At 47.6% G+C, this 22,405-nt stretch overlaps 1 protein-coding gene across 2 annotated transcripts in view; it reads right to left on the bottom strand.

Annotated features, from left to right (window-relative positions):
- The window catches only part of dnah10 (dynein axonemal heavy chain 10), a 248,394-nt gene that overhangs the window by 12,209 nt on the left and 213,780 nt on the right, over positions 1-22,405 (bottom strand). The window contains exons 70-76 of one of the 2 annotated variants that reach the window (XR_010967225.1): positions 20,485-20,685; positions 18,433-18,642; positions 10,536-10,631; positions 8,996-9,167; positions 7,323-7,454; positions 4,546-4,757; positions 1,342-1,896 (exon numbers count right to left, since the gene is read on the bottom strand). Coding sequence is in view for 1 of the 2 variants with exons in the window: in XM_068006240.1 (XP_067862341.1) it covers positions 4,546-4,757; positions 7,323-7,454; positions 8,996-9,167; positions 10,536-10,631; positions 18,433-18,642; positions 20,485-20,685 (1,023 nt within the window). In the remaining variant the exon portion in view is untranslated. The remainder of the gene's footprint in view (positions 1-1,341; positions 1,897-4,545; positions 4,758-7,322; positions 7,455-8,995; positions 9,168-10,535; positions 10,632-18,432; positions 18,643-20,484; positions 20,686-22,405) is intronic. The other variant, XM_068006240.1, reaches the window with a different exon arrangement.

The raw sequence follows: 22,405 nt of genomic DNA, 5'->3' as shown, positions 1-22,405 counted from the left end.
ATGGAGTTCAATGTGGGGAAAGTGTGAGGTCATCCACTTTTGACCTAAGAAAGTTAGATCAGAGTATTTTCTAAATGGTGAGAGACTTGGAACTGTGGAGGAGCAGAGATTTAGGGGTCCAAGTTCAGAAATCACTAAAAGTTACTGGATAGCTACAAAAAAAAATTAAAAAGGCTAATGGAATGTTGGCCTTTATCTCAAGAGGGCTGGAATACAAAGAGGTGGAAGTTATGATTCAGTTATACAGAGCTCGGGTCAGACCCCACCTGGAGATACTGGGCTCAATTTTATTCCCGCACTGCGGGTGCATTGGGGCGGGGCAAACAAAATTGGGCATTTCCGGAGCGGGAAGAAATCCCGGCTCCAACCCGCCAAAAAACGCACACGACCCAGACCCACCTGGGTGTGCACATGCTTCAGGAAGATGGACGTCCCACCAGCGGGATGATATTTAAACCACAAATTAAAGTACATTGGAATTGTCATTAATTTTGTTATTGATGCTGGGAAGCGATTTCAACACTGCCTCAACGTGTTTCCCGTGCTGTGTGAACCGTGCCATGGGAAACTAGGCGGGTTGCAGCCGGCAGCCATTTGGACATTTAAATCCCAGTTTGACAGATGGGGATAAAAGGTGAGTTATTGCAGCAGGGCACTGAGTTCTCTCAGACAAACTTTTGGCTGGGAGATCTTTGTGTTTAGACTGAAAATTCTTGGTTTCCACTCAGAATTGTTCTGTTTACACATATTCACCAACTTTTTGGACCCCCTCAAACTGACATCATCAGGATGGGACGCGCGATGGCTGAATTCACCAGTACATCCGAGGAGGAGGAACATCACCATCCTCGCTAGGCACGGCGAGCATTTCCACCAGGTGGAACTCCACAACACAGTGTTGGGCCACAGGCACCTGCACAACAGCAGAGAGGTATTTATGATTAAAGGATTTGATAGGGTCGATAGAGAGAAACTATTTCCTCTGGTGGGGGGAGTCCAGAACAAGGGGGCATAACCTTAAAATTAGAGCCAGGCCGTTCAGGGGTGATGTCAGGAAGCACTTCTTCACACAAAGGGGAGTGGAAATCTGGAACTCTCTCCCCAAAAAAGCTGTTGAGGCTGGGGGTCAACTGAAAATTTCACAACTGAGACTGATGGATTTTTGTTGGGTGAGGGGATTAAAGGATATGGAACCAAGGCGGGTAAATGGAGTTAAGATACAGATCAGCCATGATTTATTTGAATGGTGGAACAGGCTCAAGGGGCTGAATGGCCTCCTCCTGTTCCTATGTTCCTACTTCAAGTCAGGCTGATTGAAATAAAGTAAAACTCTTCCTTTACTGGTTTGCTTTTTGTTTTTTTGATTGTAGCAATTGGTGTATCCCAGGTGCCAGCTCTTAGTTTGGTTTTCTTTGGTTGGTGTATCCCAGGTACCAGCTCTTAGTTTGGTTTTCTTTGGTTGGTGTATCTCAGGTGTCGGCTCTTAGTTTGGTTTTCTTTGGTTGCTGTATCTCAGGTGTCGGCTCTTAGTTTGGTTTTCTTTGGTTGGTGTATCTCAGGTACCAGCTCTTAGTTTGGTTTTCTTTGGTTGCTGTATCTCAGGTGTCGGCTCTTAGTTTGGTTTTCTTTGGTTGCTGTATCTCAGGTACCGGCTCTTAGTTTGGTTTTCTTTGGTTGCTGTATCTCAGGTACCAGCTCTTAGTTTGGTTTTCTTTGGTTGGTGTATCCCAGGTGTCGGCTCTTAGTTTGGTTTTCTTTGGTTGCTGTATCTCAGGTGTCGGCTCTTAGTGCTGTTGATGGAAGTTTTGCATCATCCCCTCCCATGGATCACGTTCATTGGGCAGAAACACCTGACACTTTGAGGAACCATTTTATTTTAGTAGGTTGGAAGTAAGCCTGAGGCGTAAAAGGCAAGGTGTAAGTATAGAAATATTTCATTATAGCATGAGGCACAATGGGCCAAATGGCCTCCTTCTGTGTTCTATGATTCTATGATAACTCTTAGGGTTTTGGGCAATTCAATAGATTGTATGTCCCCATTAAAAGTAGCTTGATAATTAAATTAAAATGAGTTTTCTGGATTTTTGCCTGTTGTATTAAGTAGAACACACACTACGCAACATTAGAAATGACCACATCAGATGAACAACCCACTACCCCCAGTCTGCATCCTCTGGATGTACAACAGAAGTTGAAACAGCCAGAATTTACAGAAAAATACAGAGCAGAATTCTAAATATTTCACATATGGTTGAAAGCCGCTGTTTTAAAGACCCCTCAGGCTATGAACAGTTACCCTCTCGACTACTTCCTATAGGCTGTACATTACTGCCAGCGATGTAATCGTGTCAACGTGTGACACACTCATGCCAACTTCCTGCCTCCACATAATGGAGGCATTATCTCATTTATTTTAAATGGATTAATCCTCTGTAGCAGGAAGAGAAATCGGAATTAAATGTGCTAAGAAATAGGAGCAGGAGTAGGCCATATGGCCCCTCAAGCCTGCTCCGCTTTCCCGCCCGATCCCCATATCCCTTGATTCCAAAAATCTATCCATCTCAGCCTTGAATATATTCAATGACTGAGCATCCACAGCCCTCCGGGGTAGAGAATTCCAAAGATTCACAACCCTCTGAGTGAAGAAATTCCTCCTCATCTGTTTTGAATGGCTGACCCCCTTATCCTGAGACTATGCCCTCTAGTTCTAGACTCTCCAGCCAGAGGAAACAATCTCTCAGCATCTACCCTGTCAAGCCCCCTCAGAATCTTATATATTTCAATGAGATCACCTCTCATTCTTCTAAACTCCAGACAGTACAGGCCCATTCTACTCAGCCTCACTCCATGGGACAACCTTCTCATCCCAGGAATTAATCCAGTGAACCTTTGTTGCACCACCTCTAAGGCAAGTACATCCTTCCTTAGATAAGGAGACCAATCACATAAACATATGATAACATCGCTCACAGGAATATCCGGGCTTGTGTGAACAAAGAAGATTAAGAAGCGATCTGATAGAGATGTTCAAAATATTGACAGGTTTTGATAAAGTGAATTAACTCAGAGGGTTGTGAATCTTTGGAATTCTCTAGCCCAGAGGGCTGTGGATGCTGAGTCACTCAATATATTCAAGGCTGAGATCAATAGATATTTTGACACTAAGGAAATCAAGGGATATGGGGATTGGGCGGGAAAGTGGAGTTGAGGTAGACGATCAGCCATGATCTGATTGAATGGCGGAGCAGGCTCGAGGGGCCATGTGGCCTATTGCTCCTCCTATTTCTTATGTTCTTATGCATCATAAAAATTTTCTACAGTTCAGTGAGTTGGTAACTAAAGGGCTAAAATTTAATATCATCACCAAAAGAACGAAGGAGAATTTTGTTAATGCAAAGCATCGTTAGGGCATGAAATGCCCGACTAGAAACAGTGAGGGAAGCAGAATCCATAACAGCTTTTAAAAGGGAAGTGGGTAAATATTTGAAAAAGAAAAAATTCAACAGGTATGGAGAAAAGGCAAGGGAATGGAACTAAGTGGATAGCTTTTTTCAGAAAGCTGGCACATGATTCTATAACCAGTGCCCAGGGAAAGTGCGAGAGGACGTTTTCAAAAGGAACTCGGCGTACAGAGTAAAATACTTCCATCCTCCACTATTAGGAACATGTGAATTCTTGGTAAAGATCTCAGACCAAATGCTGCGAACTTTCAGTGGTTGTCAGTGACAAATTGTAGATTTTCACGGGGCAGAAATTGCTCAGAGTGGCGCACCATAGATTTATACTAACCCACGAACTTACCACGGTCTTTTCATCGGGCACTTCCTTGAATAGGAAGCGGAGAAGAGCTCGGCATTAGTTTAAGCAAAGCTCAGACCCTGGCAGAAGCGAAAAGATCAATCTCTCCTCTCCACCAATCAGATCGCAGCATTTCTGACAAGCTGCGTTCACTGTCTCTGCTGGCTTGGAATGTTAAACCAGGGAGTGAAAGGTGCAACATTTTAAATCATTGTAAAAACAGTTATAGACAGCAAAAAAAGGGTAAGAAATAATTGAATTAAATAAGAGACAGAAGGGAAAAGCAAAAAAAAGTTGTAATTTAAATTTTTTTTTTAAAAGACCAAAAGCTATTAAAATAAGGAGTAATGAGATTTCACGTTTTTAAAAAGTTAATTTTTAGTTGTTTGGCACTCAATAAGACTTACATTAAAACTTAGTTTAGACCTGGTATTTTTAAGCGCACCTGTTTTGTGGCGATATTAGTTACTTTCCAGCTGGGCAGAAGAGCAAGTTGGCGCTGGTCCCTTGTTTCCACTGACTCCAGCCGGCGATATCCCTTTAATTTGAAGCTGTCATATCGCTGGCGAACCAAGAGGAGCAAGTTCTGGATTTCCGTATCTCACTGTGCATGTGAGAAGGCCAGAACTCGCTCCTCCATTTCACCACTAACAGCGGAGACTGCTGTTGAGCTCACTGTTCTTTTCCAAGCTATTTCTGCCCCAATAAATGTTACTGGACTCTCGGAGGAGTGAGCAGCCTACCTACCCTCTGTAATTCCACCAGGGATCGCGAAATGCGATCAATCAGTAGGTTGAAGCGCTCTAGTTCCTGAAGCAGTACCACTGTAGTTGGTGTAATTTGCAATGCAAATTTTTTATAGATGTTGTCGAGATCGAACAGAATTGGAAGTTTGCTTTCGATGTCCTTTGCCACCTGTCCAATGTACTCATCACGACCCATCCCACTGCCAGATTCCCCTAGCACAAAAACATTTGATCAGTTCACCACACAAAAGAAAGTCATTAAATATAGAAGTGGCTTCCTTAAAATTATAAACTTTATTAGCTTTCCTTATTGGAAGATGAGATTAGAAAAATGGGGAAGTGGAAACAATTGAATTCTGACGTTCCTCTCAGTCACTGTGTGCTGTTTCAACCCTCGAACTTGCTCGGTAACGCCTGTTTCTGGTGCTTGACTACAATTCTCCTACACTAGAGAAATGTGCCGTTAACCATTTGCACAGAGCTCCTGTCCCAGTAGTTAAAACAATAACAACGTACATTTATAAAGTATCTTTAATGTAAAAAACGTCACAAATGAAAAGAGATGGAGGAACTGATGGCCATCTACGGAGGGAGAGATTAGGAGGAGCTACCGAAGGCTTGGTCAAAAAAAGATGGGTTTTGAGAAGGTTAGTAAAGGTGGAGAGCAAAGAAGAGAGGCAGAAGGGTTAGGGAAGGAGTTAAAGAGCAGAGGGCTGAGGTGGCTGAAATCTCCGCTGCCAATGGTGAGTCAAATTGAGAGGGGTGCACGGAAGGCCAGAGTCAGAGGATCAAAGGGTGCGTGAGGGGTCTTAAGGCTCGGAGAAGGGTGGAGGCGGAGGGTTGTGAGGCCGCGGAGGGGGAGCGGTGTGAGGCCGCGGAGGGGGAGCGGTGTGAGGCCGCGGAGGGGGAGCGGTGTGAGGCCGCGGAGGGAGTTGAAGATGACAATGTGGATTTTAAATTTTATACGCCAGGAACGGGGAGCCAGCATAGGTAACGAGCACAGGACTACTGGGAAAGCAGAAAAGGATAGAGGTGGCTTAGTTTTGGACAAGTTGTTAAATATTTAATAATAGTTGTTAAATATTTAATAACTCAAATATTTAGCATGGGCAGCAGTTTCTGCGCCTTCTAAACATAAATATTAAGTCCAAGCAGATTTAAAAATTGCCCAGAAGGTCCAACAGACCCCAGGTGGGGCCTGTACCCCAGGTTCGCCCTGTAGCCCAGGTGGGGCCTGTACTCCAGGTTCACCTTGTACTCCAGGTGGGGCCTGTACTCCAGGTTCACCTTGTACTCCAGGTGGGGCCTGTACTCCAGGTTCGCCCTGTAGCCCAGGCGGGGCCTGTACTCCAGGTTCGCCCTGTACTCCAGGTGGGGCCTGTACTCCAGGTTCACCCTGTACTCCAGGTGGGGCCTGTACTCCAGGTTCACCCTGTAGCCCAGGTAGGGCCTGTACTCCAGGTTCGCCCTGTAGCCCAGGTGGGGCCTGTACCCCAGGTTCGCCCTGTAGTCCAGGTGGGGCCTGTACTCCAGGTTCGCCCTGTAGCCCAGGTGGGGCCTGTACCCCAGGTTCGCCCTGTAGCCCAGGTGGGGCCTGTACTCCAGGTTCGCCCTGTAGCCCAGGTGGGGCCTGTACTCCAGGTTCACCCTGTACCCCAGGTGGGGCCTGTACTCCAGGTTCACCCTGTACCCCAGGTGGGGCCTGTACTCCAGGTTCGCCCTGTACCCCAGGTTAATATTGTAACTGTAGCCTTGGTGTGAAGTGGAAATCACTCTCAATAACTCAACGTTCAACACGTTACAATCAATCATTGAAGTGTCATGAACAGGTGCAGAAAATAATCAATAAGGCTAATGGAATGCTGGCCTTTATATCTAGAGGACTAGAGTACAAGGGGGCAGAAGTTATGCTGCAGCTATACAAAACCCTGGTTAGACCGCACCTGGAGTACTGTGAGCAGTTCTGGGCACCGCACCTTCGGAAGGACATATTGGCCTTGGAGGGAGTGCAGCGTAGGTTTACTAGAATGATACCCGGACTTCAAGGGTTAAGTTACGAGGAGAGATTACACAAATTGGGGTTGTATTCTCTGGAGTTTCGAAGGTTAAGGGGTGATCTGATCGAAGTTTATAAGATATTAATGGGAATGGATAGGGTGGATAGAGAGAAACTATTTCCGCTGGTTGGGGATTCTAGGAGTAGGGGGCACAGTCTAAAAATTAGAGCCAGACCTGTCAGGGGCGAGATTAGAAAACATTTCTACACACAAAGGGTGGTAGAAGTTTGGAACTCTCTTCCGCAAACGGCAATTGATACTAGCTCAATTGCTAAATTTAAATCTGAGAGAGATAGCTTTTTGGCAACCAAAGGTATTAAGGGATATGGGCCAAAGGCAGGTATATGGAGTTAGATCACAGATCAGCCATGATCTTATCAAATGGCGGAGCAGGCACGAGGGGCCGAATGGCCTACTCCTGTTCCTATGACTCCGTCCAGAATGCTAATTACTGCAGGGTGTTGGTTTTGTAACCTGCCTAAATGATGAAAGTTGATATAGAGCTACAATTAGTAATAGCACTTAAATAGAAATAAAATTTAACTTAGCCACTTAATTTATTTTACATATTAAACCTTATATGACTGATGAGGCCAAATGAACATTACATTAGGAGCACGGATGTGAAATGTACATTAAAAACAAACAAATGTGCAAGGTTTGCAGAAACACCTGGTGATGTTAGAATCCTCCCTCCCCAGAGATTTGAACCCAACGGTACCTGTCTGTGGCTGTAGATCGATCAGATGTCCCCACATGCTTCGAGCTGCCTGGGTATAGTAGCCAATCTCAGCGTTTGGGTGAAGACCAAACACCTCAGGAGTGTTGGCAAGTGGAAGAGACTCAATTTCATCTGAAAATTAGAAAATGCCGATATATTTATTGTTAATCTATCTGCTTAGGGTAAGTGCCAGTAGTCTGCTTCAGCCTTTGACTTTCCCTTACCTGATCATACTTACAAGCTTATTGTCACTTTTGAATCCATTTAATTTTCTCCTTTCTTTTAAACTAAAGCTGCTTTGATACGGGCTCTCTTTTAATTCGGATTCTGTGGGACAGTCTGGGAGACTGGCCCCTGCGTTCACACTGTTAAATCTAACTCCCCAATCAGGATAGCAGGGCTAGACCCTGGGTCTATGAAGCTCTTGCCAGATAGAGAGTTGATTTTAATGGTGTGAACACAGTGAGCCAGCTCACAATTCTCGTCTCCCAAAATCCGACTAAGCACAGCATCATAGAATTCCATAGAAATGACAACACAGAAACAGGCCGTTAGGGGCAACTAGTCCACATTGGTGTTTGTTCTTCACACCAGCAGTAATCCCTGTGCCCATTATAGAAGCAGGTTACCTAGAGTTACACAACCAAATTGTTGGAAGCAGTTTGGGACAGATAATCAGCACTACTGCTCCAGAGCTGCTGCATCACTTTCACCTAAATGAACAAATGTAAGGACTTGCACAACACCAGGTTATAGACCAACAGTTTTATTTTAAATCACAAGCTTTCGGAGCTTTGCTCCTTCATCACCTGACGAAGGAGGTAAGCTCCGAAAGCTTGTGATTTAAAATAAAACTCATGATGTGGAGATGCCGGTGGGGGACTGGGGTTGACAAGTGTAAAGAATCTTACAACACCAGGTTATAGTCCAACCTGGTGATGGACTATAACCTGGTGTTGTAAGATTCTTTACATAAAATAAAACTGCTGGACTATAACCTGGTGTTGTGCAAGTCCTTACATTTGTCCACCCCAGTCCATCATCGGCATCTCCACATCATAGCTAAATGAACGATATTGCATGGTCAGTTAAATACCTCTGGGGCACTCTGGGGTCAGGGGCTCGCTGTCCTAACATTTTCCTGAAGTTGGTGGCAACCTAAATGCCCTTGCAGGATTTGCCCATTGAAGACCAGAACAACAGGGGCAGGGGGGAAGGGTGACCCGATGTGAAAAAGACAGCCGCCTGGGCACACGCCCATTCGAAATGGGCTCTTAGCTTAGCTCTCCTGCTGCATTATGGCACCTATAAGCCTAATGAGCCTTGCACACATCCCCACACACTAATAGTTGGAGTGCATTCTGGTGTGTGAAGCACTCAATATGCAAGAGCCCAGGTGCCTGAGGCACTTTGGGTGCTCCAGATTGCATTATTGGCCCTTTCACGCCTAAAGTAAATTTGACAGGTTGGCGCAGCTCAATAAGGTGTTTGGAAATCATAAGGACAAAAGAAAGTTGTTCCTTTCACACCCAACTTAAAGTCGACCTCATCGAAGCAACTCAGCAGGTTTTAAAATGACTTGGATACTGTGCTGGTTGCTGGCGTTCTGTGATCACTCACCCCGAGCCTGGCTGCTCACAGTGGAACACTGAATTTTATTTTTAAGCATTTACCGGTATAATCATCTTTAGACCCATCTTCTGGGATCTTGTAGTCAACATCATCGTTATGGAAGAAGTGGAATGGCTGGAAAGTATCAAATATGAAGTCCCCCAAAAATTCATCCATGTAAGTGGTCAGGATTCGTCGGTCGAAACTGTCGATACAACGTCCACCGTACATGACCTGAGGATTGGTTCAAGAGTGGAAAAATCAGGGGCCAAATACTCGGAGCAGCTTTCTTCCCCATCTGTAGGAAGCCTACAGGTACCGTCAGCCCATGCACCGTAAAAACACAGAGGCACTATTTTAGTTACTAATAAATAACACTAGAAATGTTACCATTACAACAGGTACATGATTTTGCCAAAATTATTAAAGTATTTTCTTTTTAAGAAAAGTCAAATGGAATTTTTTTTAAATGAAGTTCTGCATTTAGTTTCCTTGACTTTTTGGCCAAAAATGAAAACACACTAATATTTGTAACAGGTCACGGACACAAGGAGCCTCTGTCCTTGTTGGACATTGTGGGGAAATTAGCAGAGGATTTCTAGCCCAGCTGGACTTGTTTCCACCGCCTCGGGTGGTGGGAAGGGAGGGGGGGGCGGAGAGAATTTTCCCTAATTGGCTTTGGGGTTTCTATCCGGTTTTCACCTCTCCCAGGAGTTTACCAGGACTCTGGTGGGTGGGACATGTCTTAATTGTGAAGCAAGAGGCATCACAACTGTGTGGGACGGGCTAGACGGACCCGCTGCACGTTTCCTGTCTGGCATTTGTCGCACATTCGTATCGCGAGAAGTGGTTGGCTGCTCTTGCTCTACAAAAGAGGCATGGGGCTGAGGTGACCCTCCTCCCACGGCAGCTTGTCCCTGAGCCGGGGGGGGGTGGGGGGGTGGCGAGCATTATTGCTGGAGTTTGTTGCAGGCAGCCTGGTGCCACCTCCCATGCTCCACCGCTGTGGTGCTCTGAGTGGGGAGGCCGGAGGCCTGGCGTGTGCTCCTGTCCCGAGCGGCGGAAGGTGCACTCTAGACGTCACTGACCCACTTGCCCTTGGATCCGTGCCTCCCTCTCCACACCCGGCCAGCGGGTCGGTTGGTCTAATGGTAACCCTCAGATCCTGAGAGACAGCGGCCTGCATCGCACCCCCATGGTGCAGGAGCCGATACACAAAGTGCTCTCGATTCTCTCCCCTCTGCCCACCAGTGCTGCAGTTGGTGCTCCCTTGGAGGTGGAGGTACCGAATGCCCACTCGCCCCAGACATCAGCAATTTCAGTGGTAGATCGACAGTAAAAGCTCATTTACACGTCTATCTGTCATTTCCACCCAAATTACACTGACCGATCGGGAGGCCCTGCCAAAGGAAATTCCCAGCGAGTTTGATTAATACCCTGCAATATAATACTAGACTTTTATGTCATGGAAAGAAATGTGTTCACATTTAGTTTTCAAGTAAAACATTTTAAAATCTCCCACAAATGATGAACAAACCAGATGGTGCCACTGGTACTGGTTACTATTCAATGCAGTAAAGGGTTTAACAAAGCACATTGTACCTCTCCAATTAAATACTTCAGACTGCCCCAGGGAATCTTAGTGTCACTCTGTTCATGAGCCTTTGTCAGATAAGTGTTTAGAATCTCCATGCAGACCTGAGGTATAAGAACAAACAAGTGAGATGAGTCTCAGTGTTTTGAAGCACCTCGTGCTGTTTGATGGGCAGTGCCTTTGTGGAAAAAAAACATTGTCTGGCAAATGTTTCTTGGATTGGAAATGGGCGAAAAAGTGTCAAAAAGGTAGTGAGTCATTTGCATTACAATGGTGGCAGGTCTGACAGGATGATGAAGCTTTCTGTGATTTGGGTCATTGTGTAAAACCATTTTACTTGCAAGGAATCTTACACCAGGTTATAGTCCAACTGTTTACTTGTGTATACGGACACATCTTAATGAAGCTGCTGTGACAAATTACAAATTTGTCTTAAAGATTCCACAAACAGCAATGTGGTAATGACCATATAATCTGTTTTAGTGATGTTGGTTGAGGGAGAAATACTGGCCAGGACACCGCGGAGAACTCCCCTGCTCTTCTTCAAATAGTGGCTGTGGGATCTTTTACATCCACCTGAGAGGGCAGACGGAGCCTTAGTTTAAAGTCTCACCCGAAGGACGGCACCTCCAAGAGTGCAGCACTGCCTCAGTACGTAAGAACATAAGAAATAGGAGCAGGAGTCGGCCATTCGGCCCCTCGAGCCTGCTCCGCCATTCAATCAGATCATGGCTGATCTTCGACCTCAACTCCACTTTGCTGCCCGATCCCCATATCCCTTGATTCCCCTGGAGTCCAAAAATCTATCAATCTCAGCCTTGAATATACTCAACGACTCAGCATCCACAGCGCTCTGGGGTAGAGAATTCCAAAGATTCACAACCCTCTGAGTGAAGAAATTCCTCCTCATCTCAGTCTTGAATGGCCAACCCCTTATCCTGCGACTATGCCCTCTAGTTCTAGACTCTCCAGCCATGGGAAAAAACCTCTCAGTGACTACCCCGTCCAGCCCCCTCATAATCTTATATGTTTCAATGAGATCACCTCTCATTCTTCTAAACTCCAGAGAATATAGGCCCATTCTACTCAACCTCTCCTCATAGGACAACCCTTTCATTCCAGGTATCAATCTGGTGAATCTTTGTTGCACCGCCTCCAAGGCAAGTATATCCTTCCTTAGATAAGGAGGCCAAAACTGTACACAGTACTCCAGGTGAGGTCATAGAATCATAGAAAGGTTACAGCACGGAAGGAGGCCATTCGGCCCATCAAGTCTGCGCCGGCTCTATGCAAGAGCAATCCAGCTAGTCCCACTCCCCCGCCCTTTCCCCGTAGCCCTGCAAATTGTTTCCTTTCAAGTACTAATCCAGTTCCCTTTTGAAGGCCATGATTGAATCTGCCTCCACCACTTGCTCAGGCAGTGCATTCCAGATCCTAACCACTCGCTGTGTAAAAAGGTTTTTCCTCATGTCACCTTTGGTTCTTTTGCCAATCATCTTAAATCTATGTCCTCTGGTCCTTGACCGCTCTGCCAATGGGAACAGTTTCTCTCTATCTACTCTGTCTAGACCCCTTGTAATTTTGAATACCTCTATGAAATCTGCTCACAACCATCTCTGTTCCAAGGAGAACAACCCCAGCTTCTCCAGTCTATCCACGTAACTAAAGTCCCTCATCTCTGGAATCATTCTAGTAAATCTCTTCTGCACCCTCTCGAAGGCCTTCACATCTTTCCTGAAGTGCAGTGCCCAGAACTGGACACAATACTCCAGTTGTGGCCGAACCAGTGTTTTATAAAGGTTCATCATGACTTCCATACTTTTGTACTCCGTGCCTCTATTTATAAAGCCCAGGATCCCGTATGCTTTTTTAACCGCTTTCTCAACCTGCTCTGCCACCTTCAACGATTTGTGCACATATACCACCAGATCTCTCGTTCCTGTACCCCTTTTAGAGTTGTGCCCTCTAGTTTATATTGCCTTTCCCGTTCTTCCTACCAAAATGTATCACTTCGCATTTTTCTGCGTTAAATTTCATCTGCCACGTGTCTGCCCATGCCACCAGCCTGTCTATATCCTCTTGAAGTTCTATACAATCTCACCAAAGCCCTATACAATTGCAGTAAGACTTCCTTACTCTTGTACTCCAACCACCTTGCAAATAAAGGCCAACATGCCATTTGCCTTCCTAATTGCTTGCTGTACCTGCAGGCTAACTTTTTGTGTTTCTTGTACGAGGACACCCAAGTCTCTCTGGACACCAACATTTAATAATTTCTTACCATTTAAAAAATATTCTGTTTTTCTATTCTTCCTACCAATGTGCATAACCTCACATTTCCCCACATTATACTCCATCTGCCACCTTCTTGCCCACTCACTTAATCTGTCTATATCCCTTGGCAGACTCTTTGGGCTCGATTTTAGGGTCGGGTTACCTGCGGGTTTCCAGCGGGGGGGCCCCGAAAATCCCGATCTCCGATCACGTGACCGGATTCGGACGAAATCCCGGCCACTTCCGGGTACCGCGCTGACGTGCGGGGCTGCGCGCGCAAGCCCCGCTGGTGGGAATCCCGCAGGCAATTAAAGCCAGCGGGGTTCCACTTGAGAGCACTTAACTTGCTCGTTGTGGTCAGTTAATGAGCTGAAGCAGCTGTCAAAAGAGGAAGTGTGGGATTTTACGTTCAAAGCAGTCAGTTTCCCACACTGGGGGAAACAGGACCCTTCAAACCAGGCGTGTTGCAGCCAGCAGCCTGTGGCAGGTGCCAAGGTGCGCTCCACGGGGGAGCGCCCTCACCCACGCAGGAGGCCACCTCGTCACATAGGGCAACCCCTGCCCCCCACCACCCCCCGGCCAAGCCAGAGGACAGACCGACACGAAACCGCAGCCCCAGTCCGAGGACCCACACACCTACCCTGCACAACCCCTCAGACCAACACCTGCCAGTTGGGTGGTGTGTGGACACCCTCGGAGGACGAAGAGCATGACCACCACCAGCAGCCTCGCAGTCCACGCCGTCCGCCGCAGAGACGTGGATCCCCCCAACACGGTGTGGTTGCACGCCCACCTGCACAGCAGGAGGGAGGGCTACCGCAGAGAGAGACGCGTCGCAGAGGGCACTACCCTCGCCACAGGGTCCACAGACCGAGGCGCAGCTCCCCGGACCTCTCCAAGCAGCAGTGCACAGGGAGGCGCAGATTCGCGCGACATCTAGTCGTGGAGATCTGCAGCCTCTTTCATGCCGAGCTGCTCCTGGCTGGCCCCAGCACCAACTGCTTACCTGTCGCTGGCAAAGTCACCACTGTCCTCCACACCTTCTCCTCCGCATCCTTCCAGGGTGCAGCCGGCAACACCGCCGATGTCTCTCAGTTGTCTGCGCGGACGAGCCCTGCAAATACACCTGCACCTACTCTGCAGTAACACGATGGGTGGCATCAGTGGTGGGTCCTCATAGTGATACCCAGGAGCGGGCATTATTGGACACAATGGACAGGATTCGCGGAGACATGGCAGTGGTGGTGTCAATATAATGTGTGCTGTTTGTGGCTCTGAAATTCAATATGGGTAACACCCATGACAAACCCTCAGACACCCTTGTGCACCCCCTTCATGCTGACGAGACGTTTGCCTTACCCTGCCTACTGCACATATGCGATGCATGCCCTGTGGCTGCAGCACAGGTGGTGGCAGGTTGAGTGAGGCTGGCCGTGAGGGAGATGCACGAGAGGGTGAGTATGGGATGGAGCCATGAGATTGTATGAGGATTGGGTCGCGTGTTAGTGGCAGGATGAGTACTGGCGAGGTGAGTAGGTGGAGGTAAGATGAGGATGGGGTGTGAGTGGGCATGAAGGGTGATGTGACAGAATAGTGTTGGCGGTGCCGAAGGAGATTTGGGGTGGGGGCAGTGTTGTGGCAGACGGAGTGTAGGGGAAAGACTTCGTGTTCTCACTGCGGCTGACCTACTGCGGTCATTGCAGCGCCTCCTGCACTGTATGCAGGTGGGCGATATGTTGGTGGCGCAGGTGACCCCCTCTGCCACCTCGAGCCAGGCCTTCTTGGTGGCAGAGGCAGGCCGCTTCCTCCCGCCCGCCGGGGGGAAGATCTGTGTCCTCCCCCTCCTCCTCACCCCATCTGATGATACCTGGGGTGAGGCATCATTAAACTGGGAGCAGCCTTCCCCCTGGGCTGCTCCATGCTGCAATTTGTCCCATTGGTTTCAGCATCTGTCAGTGGAGGACTGCCCCTTTAAATAGAGCGCCTCCAGCTGACAGATCGTACTGCGCATGCGCAGCCCGCCCGACGCGCAGGCCAGCGCCGTGGACCCCGGAGGAGCAGGTAATTGGATCCTATTAGTGGATTGCCTGCTACGATCGCGTGGGCAACCCACTAATTTCGCCGTTCGCGTTTTCGACGCTCCCGGAGGACCACCCGCTGGGAACCCGCAGGCCTGCTAAATTCGAGCCCTTTGTGTCCTCCTCACAGCTTACTTTCCCACCTAGCTTTGTATCATCAGCAAACTTGGATACATGACACTCAGTCCCTTCATCTAAGTCATTAATATAGATTGTAAATAGCTGAGGCCCAAGCACTGATCCTTGCGGCACCCCACTAGTTACAGCCTGACAACCTGAAAATGACCCGTTTATCCCTACTCTCTGTTTTCTGTCTATTAACCAATCCTCTATCCATGCTAATATATTACCCCCAACCCCACGAGCCTTTATCTTATGTAACAACCTTTTATGTGACCTTATCGAATGCCTTTTGAAAATCCAAATATACTATATCCACTGGTTCCCTTTATTTACCCTGCTAGTTACATCCTCAAAAAACTCTAATAAATTTGACAAACGCTATTTCCTTTTCTTAAAACTATATTGACTCTGCCTAAACATATTATGATGTTACCTGTGCCCTGTTACCACTTCCTTAATAATGGATTCCAGCATTTTCCCAACGACTAATGTCAGGCTAACTGGCCTTTTTTCTCTCTCCCTCCTTTCTTGAATAGCGGGGTTACATTTGCTACCTTCCAATCCACTGAGACGATTCTAGAATCTAGAGAATTTTGGAAGATCATAACCAATGCATCCACTATCTCTGCAGCCACCTCTTTTAGAACCCTAGGATGTAGGCCATCAGGTCCAGGGGATTTATCAGCTTTTAGTCCCATTAGTTTCTCAAGTACTTTTTTCTACTGATATTAATTACTTTAAGTTCCTCACTCTCATTAGACTCTTAGTTCCCCACTATTTTTAGTATGTATTACTCAGTACTGACCCTCCGACAGTGCAGCGCTCCCTCAGTACTGACCCTCCGACAGTGCAGCGCTCCCTCAGTACTGACCCTCCGACAGTGCAGCGCTCCCTCAGTACTGACCCTCTGACAGTGCAGCGCTTCCTCAGTACTGACCCTCCGACAGTGCAGCGCTCCCTCAGTACTGACCCTCCGACTGTGCAGCGCTCCCTCAGTACTGACCCTCCGACAGTGCAGCGCTCCCTCAGTACTGACCCTCCGACAGTGCAGCGCTCCCTCAGTACTGACCCTCCGACAGTGCAGCGCTCCCTCAGTACTGACCCTCCGACAGTGCAGCGCTCCCTCAGTACTGACCCTCCGACAGTGCAGCGCTCCCTCAGTACTGACCCTCCGACAGTGCAGCGCTCCCTCAGTACTGACCCTCCAACAGGGCAGCGCTCCCTCAGTACTGACCCTCCGACAGGGCAGCGCACCCTCAGTACTGACCCTCCGACAGTGCAGCGCTCCCTCAGTACTGACCCTCCGACAGTGCAGCGCTCCCTCAGTACTGACCCTCCGACAGTGCAGCACTCCCTCAGTACTGACCCTCCGACAGGGCAGTGCTCCCTCAGTACTGACCCTCCGACAGGGCAGTGCTCCCTCAGTACTGACCCTCCGACAGGGCAGTGCTCCCTCAGTACTGACCCTCCGACAGGGCAGCACTCCTCAGAATTGTACAGAAGTGTCAGTGAAATTTTGCCTGAAACTTCTGCGGCGGTTCTCTCAATCTCCTGCTATAACTTTGGTGGAAACCCTGGCCGTTTAAGCCATTTCCACCGATCTGCTGCTGAAGGTGTGGCAGGAGATTGGGGAACCACTGCGGAAATCCTACCCCTTCATATTTTTAACATTTCATTGTGGGAATTCTATCAGATTGACAAATTATCTGTGTTGGTCTCACGAAAAACGACACAATTTTTCAAGTTTTTCTCCCTAATAATATTTTCTCATACCCAGACAGCACCCTAATGAATTTGTATTGTACCTTATCTAAAACTTTAATATGCTTCCTATAGTGTGGAGCCCAACACTGAACACAGTCCTCTAACTGAGGTCTTATTGCATTTTTATTTAGGCTCGTCATTAACTCTTGGTTTTGATTTTTTTTATATACTCGTTCATGGGATGTGGGCGTCGCTGGCGAGGCCGGCATTTATTGCCCATCTCTAATTGCCCTTGAGAAGGTGGTGGTGAGCCGCCTTCTTGAACCGCTGCAGTCCGTGTGGTGACGGTTCTCCCACAGTGCTGTTAGGAAGGGAGTTCCACGATTTTGACCCAGCGACGATGAAGGAACGGCCGATATATTTCCAGGTCGGGATGGTGTGTGACTTGGAGGGGAACGTGCAGGTGGTGTTGTTCCCATGTGCCTGCTGCCCTTGTCCTTCTAGGTGGTAGAGGTCGCGGGTTTGGGAGGTGCTGTCGAAGAAGCCTTGGCGAGTTGCTGCAATGCATCCTGTGGATGGTACACACTGCAGCCACGGTGCGCCGGTGGTGAAGGGAGTGAATGTTTAGGGTGGTGGATTGGGTGCCAATCAAGCGGGCTGGTTTGTCCTGGATGGTGTCGAGCTTCTTGAGTGTTGTTGGAGCTGCACTCATCCAGGCAAGTGGAGAGTATTCCATCACACTCCTGACTTGTGCGTTGTAGATGGTGGAAAGGCTTTGGGGAGTCAGGAGGTGAGTCACTCGCCGCAGAATACCCAGCCTCTGACCTGCTCTTGTAGCCACAGTATTTATATGGCTGGTCCAGTTAAGTTTCTGGTCAATGGTGACCCCCAGGATGTTGATGGTGGGGGATTCGGTGATGGTAATGTCATTGAATGTCAAGGGGAGGTGGTTAGACTCTCTCTTGTTGGAGATGGTCATTGCCTGGCACTTGTCTGGCGCGAATGTTACTTGCCACTTATCAGCCCAAGCCTGGATGTTGTCCAGGTCTTGCTGCATGCGGGCTCGGACTGCTTCATTATCTACCTCTTGTAATAAAACCTAGAATTCCATTAGTTGTTTTAATGTCTTATCAACCTGAGTTGTTAATGTCCTGTGAACTGTACCACCAAACCCCAGCTTTTCCACAGCACTCAACCTACTTCAATCACAGTATAATTCATTTCATGTATATGCTGCTGTAGCATGGCAACACAGCGACCTGACACTGAACTCCAGGTGCCATGGCATTCTAAGGCACGGACTTGCCTCCACGTTTCTCCACACAGAAAGTTCTTGATCGTAACCATTCTGTCAAGAGATAACAGCAGAGCAGGATGTGAGCTTCCTGCAGTGTGGAGCTAGTAGTGGACTTCCTTGTAACTAGCTTAAGACAGAACCCTTCTCCTCCTGCCTGTTAAACTAGAGAATAATACACTACATGTAGTTTGCAGTGCCATGGCCAGTTGTGTTACATATAGTGTATGCAGCTCTTTGTGATCAGTCTGGTGGGACCTTAGACACACAAACAGAATTGTTTCTCCCTACTTACAACATCTACAACTTGATAAGAAACAATGGATAAGAATTATGGGCCAGTGAGATTCCTGTTTTTTTTACATCACCAGCTAAATATATAAAACCTAAAAGGTTACTTGGCAGGATAGTATATTCTAGAAATCACTTTACCAGGAAATCAGATTCATTGAAATCATATGACACATTCCATCCAATCTTCCCATATTTTCTTCGTTCCTGGACAACAGCGTGGAAGAACGCCAGCACATAGACGAGCGACTTAAAGGCTATGTGGGGGCACTCGGATAAGGTTTCGTGACTGATCTTGAAATAAGTAGCTCTCATGTTCAGCTTTAGACCATTGGGTGGTTCTGTCACAACCTGGAATGAAAATGTATTGTTACTGATTAGAGGGCAGTTTTGCGATAGAATTTCTAATCTTCTGACCAGTTGCAGTAATAATAATCAGCAAAAACAAAGCTAATGAAGGAGTAACATGGAGACTGGATAAAAGGATCTTCAGGTAACGATCCCCATTCAATCATAACTTAAACCATTAAAACCGAAGGCTTCCTCTGTCTGCAGGGTCCTATGTGAGAGGAGTTTGGGCTGTCTCAATCCAGTTACTTTTTTTTTAATATTTAACCTCACAATGTCAACGCTACTGGCAAGAGAATATTTATTGCCCTGATACCTGAGTCAGCAGTAGAGATAGGGGATCTGACCAGAGACATGGTTGAAGTGCTAGACTTTTAGGAGGCTTTTGAAAGTGGGGAGAGAGTTAGCAAGTTGGAGAGGCGAGATAGTGTCCAGAGTTTACAGCCAAGACCTGTCCGCCACTGAAGGTGAAACAAAGGCAGGGGGGATGCAAAGAAGACCAGAAATAGAGGAATGGAGGACACCTGCTGGTACACAGGGCTGCAAAGGCAGGGAGGGCCCAGGCCAGGGACAAACTTGTGGATGAGGATGAGAATGTTGATTTCAGTGTACTGGGGACAGGGTGAAAATAGAGGTCAGTGAGGATGAGGTTGATAGGTGTACAGGGTTTACAGCAGGATAAGATACGGGCGGTAGAGTTTGGGGTCAGTTGGAGTTCATGTAGGGCAGAGCTTAGGAAACTGGCCAGGAAAATACTGAAGAAGTGGAGCCTAGAGGTGTAAAGACATGGTTGAGGGTTTCAGTGACAGTGGGGGTGAGTTAAGGGCAGAGGCTTGTTATGTTATGGGGGAGGGAATAGGTGGATTTGGTGATGGAGATGATATGGTGTTTAAAGTTCAGCTCAGTGATAAAGGGGACACAGGCTGCACACTGTTGGGTTCAGTTTAAGTGAGCAACAGGCAGGGGCTAGAGTGTGGGATCCAAACAGGATGGAGGAAGTGTCTGCCTCACCCTGGACTTGATGTTGGGCAGTCAGACGGCACGGTAGTTGCTGTAGATTCAAGTGTGGTGTCGTATAGGTAGCCACCCAATCCCACTTGGATAGGTGTGGATGGATGTGCGAATGGGGGAGTGAGGACAGAACCATGAACAGCTGTGTGCCTCCTCACCCACACCCTTCCTTTAGTCAAATAGCCAGCCGGCTCGCTTTGGGGTAGTTTCCACTTTGGGCGCAATCGGAATATTGCACCAAAATGCGCTTGAAATTGCGCTGGTTAGGTTACAGTTCAAGTTTCAGCTAAAATTCATTTGCATAATCACAAACATAAATTAAGAGACAGGGATAAAAGAGACAGAAAGAAAAAGGAAAAAAAAAATATTTACATTTAAAAAAATCTCCAACAACAATTAAAAGCTGAAGGAATGAGACTCCACACTCATTGTAAAAGTTAATTTTCAGGGCCAGAGAGGTTGTTTGGCAGTAATTAAGACTTACCACGCCGCTAAAAGGGTACTTAGACTGAAATGGACAAGCCCTAACTTTCTGTGGCGAGTTTCGTCCGTTTCTATGACGGCAGTACAGGAACTTCACGCTGTTCAATACATTTGAATGGGGAGCCAGACGGCGAGATGCCATCAGAGGGGCAGAGCATCTCGCACAGCAACTTCCGGATTTTTATTTTTAACTGCGCGTACGTGCTCGCGGGAAGTCACTGTCCGATTTGCACATAAATAACGCTGAGCGCTGTTAGCCTCACTGTTATTTTCACAGCAAAATCTGGCCCATTATTTCAACTTTTAATCTTCACTTTTTTAATACTTAAGTGCTAAGATTCTCGAATGTACCTTAAGTGAATTCTGGAGAATTCCAATTGGAAAGTCTTCGATTGGATCAGTCGTGAGCCACAAGCGGAAGTCGGGATGGGGTTTGTGTATTTTATCCAGAGCCTTCTCCAGTTCTTTCAGCCATTTTACGAGCAGGTGACAGTTCTGCAACATAAGCCACTGCCCGCGGGCAACTGCAGTCTCCAGCAACTGCAGCGCTACCTGGCAAAGAGAGGGGAAAGGCAACACTTCACATAATCACACAATATAAACAAAGTCATACTATTGAACAGTGTTCTACTGGGATGCTAAGCTTAACTCAGCAATGAAGTAATACAGAAGGCTGTAATAACATAAGTATCCTGTTTGAGTCAATCCATCTTATTGACACAAATACATCGTGTATCATATCTTCAGGTTTATTTCCTACAAAGGTGCCTACAAAAAGGAGCACTTCAATGTGCTGTGGGCTGTCGAGCCTAGAAATTACTGTTGGTGAGACTGGTGAAAAGATGTTCAACACATTATTTGATGTTCCTCTACCTGCTGTTTCAATGCGAGCATTAACCTGTTTATTTCAAATGGGACAACACTTCCGCTAAAATAGTGGACAAAGGAATGTCACAGGAATACATTAACCATTCACCCGCTATTATCACCAATAGTAATGTCTAGACTTTGGTGAGAAATTGAGCCTTACAGACCAAGATCCCAGGCAGGAGCCCCGGATTGTGCTAATCCCAGGCAGGAGCCCCGGATTGTGCTGATCCCAGGCAGGAGCCCCGGATTGTGGTGATCCCAGGCAGGAGCCCCGGATTGTGGTGATCCCAGGCAGGAGCCCCGGATTGTGGTGATCCCAGGCAGGAGCCCCGGATTGTGCTGATCCCAGGCAGGAGCCCCGGATTGTGCTGATCCCAAGCAGGAGCCCCGGATTGTGCTGATCCCAAGCAGGAGCCCCGGATTGTAGTGACCCCGGGAAGGAGCCTGGATTGTGGTGATCCCAGACAGGAGCCCCGGATTGTGGTGATCCCGGGAAGGAGCCTGGATTGTGGTGATCCCAGACAGGAGCCCCGATTGTGCTGATCCCAAGCAGGAGCCCGGGATTGTGGTGATCCCGGGCAGGAGCCTGGATTGTGGTGATCCCGGGCAGGAGCCTGGATTGTGGTGATCCCGGGCAGGAGCCCCGGATTGTGGTGATCCCAGGCAGGAGCCTGGATTGTGGAGATCCCAGGCAGGAGCCCCGGATTGTGGTGATCCCAGGCAGGAGCCTGGATTGTGGTGATCCCAGGCAGGAGCCTGGATTGTGCTGATCCCAGGCAGGAGCCTGGATTGTGCTGATCCCAGGCAGGAGCCTGGATTGTGCTGATCCCAGGCAGGAGCCTGGATTGTGCTGATCCCAGGCAGGAGCCTGGATTGTGCTGATCTCAGGCAGGATTAATTAACAATCTTGTTCCGGGGTCCCTACAGATTGGAGGGTGGCAAATGTAACCCCACTATTTAAAAAAGGAGGGAGAGAAAAAACAGGGAATTACAGACCAGTTAGCCTAACATCAGTAGTGGGGAAAATGCTGGAGTCTATTATAAAAGATGTGATAACAGAACACTTGGATGGCATTAACAGGATTGGACAAAGTCAGCATGGGTTTATGAAAGGGAAATCATGCTTAACAAATCTACTGGAGTTTTTTGAGGATGTAACTAGTAGAATAGATAGGGGAGAACCAGTGGATGTGGTGTACTTGGATTTTCAGAAGGCTTTTGATAAGGTCCCACACAAGAGGTTAGTGTGCAAAATTAAAGCACATGGGATTGTGGGGAATATACTGGCATGGATTGAGAATTGGTTGACAGACAGGAAACAGAGAGTAGGAATAAATGGGTCTTTTTCGGGGCGGCAGGCAGTGACTAGTGGGGTACCACAGGGATCAGTGCTTGGGCCCCA

The sequence above is a fragment of the Heptranchias perlo genome, chromosome 25 (assembly GCF_035084215.1).
Source record: "Heptranchias perlo isolate sHepPer1 chromosome 25, sHepPer1.hap1, whole genome shotgun sequence".
Taxonomy (NCBI): Eukaryota; Metazoa; Chordata; class Chondrichthyes; order Hexanchiformes; family Hexanchidae; genus Heptranchias; species Heptranchias perlo.
Note: the sequence above shows the minus strand (reverse complement) of the source record. Positions and strands in the feature narration are given on the sequence as shown.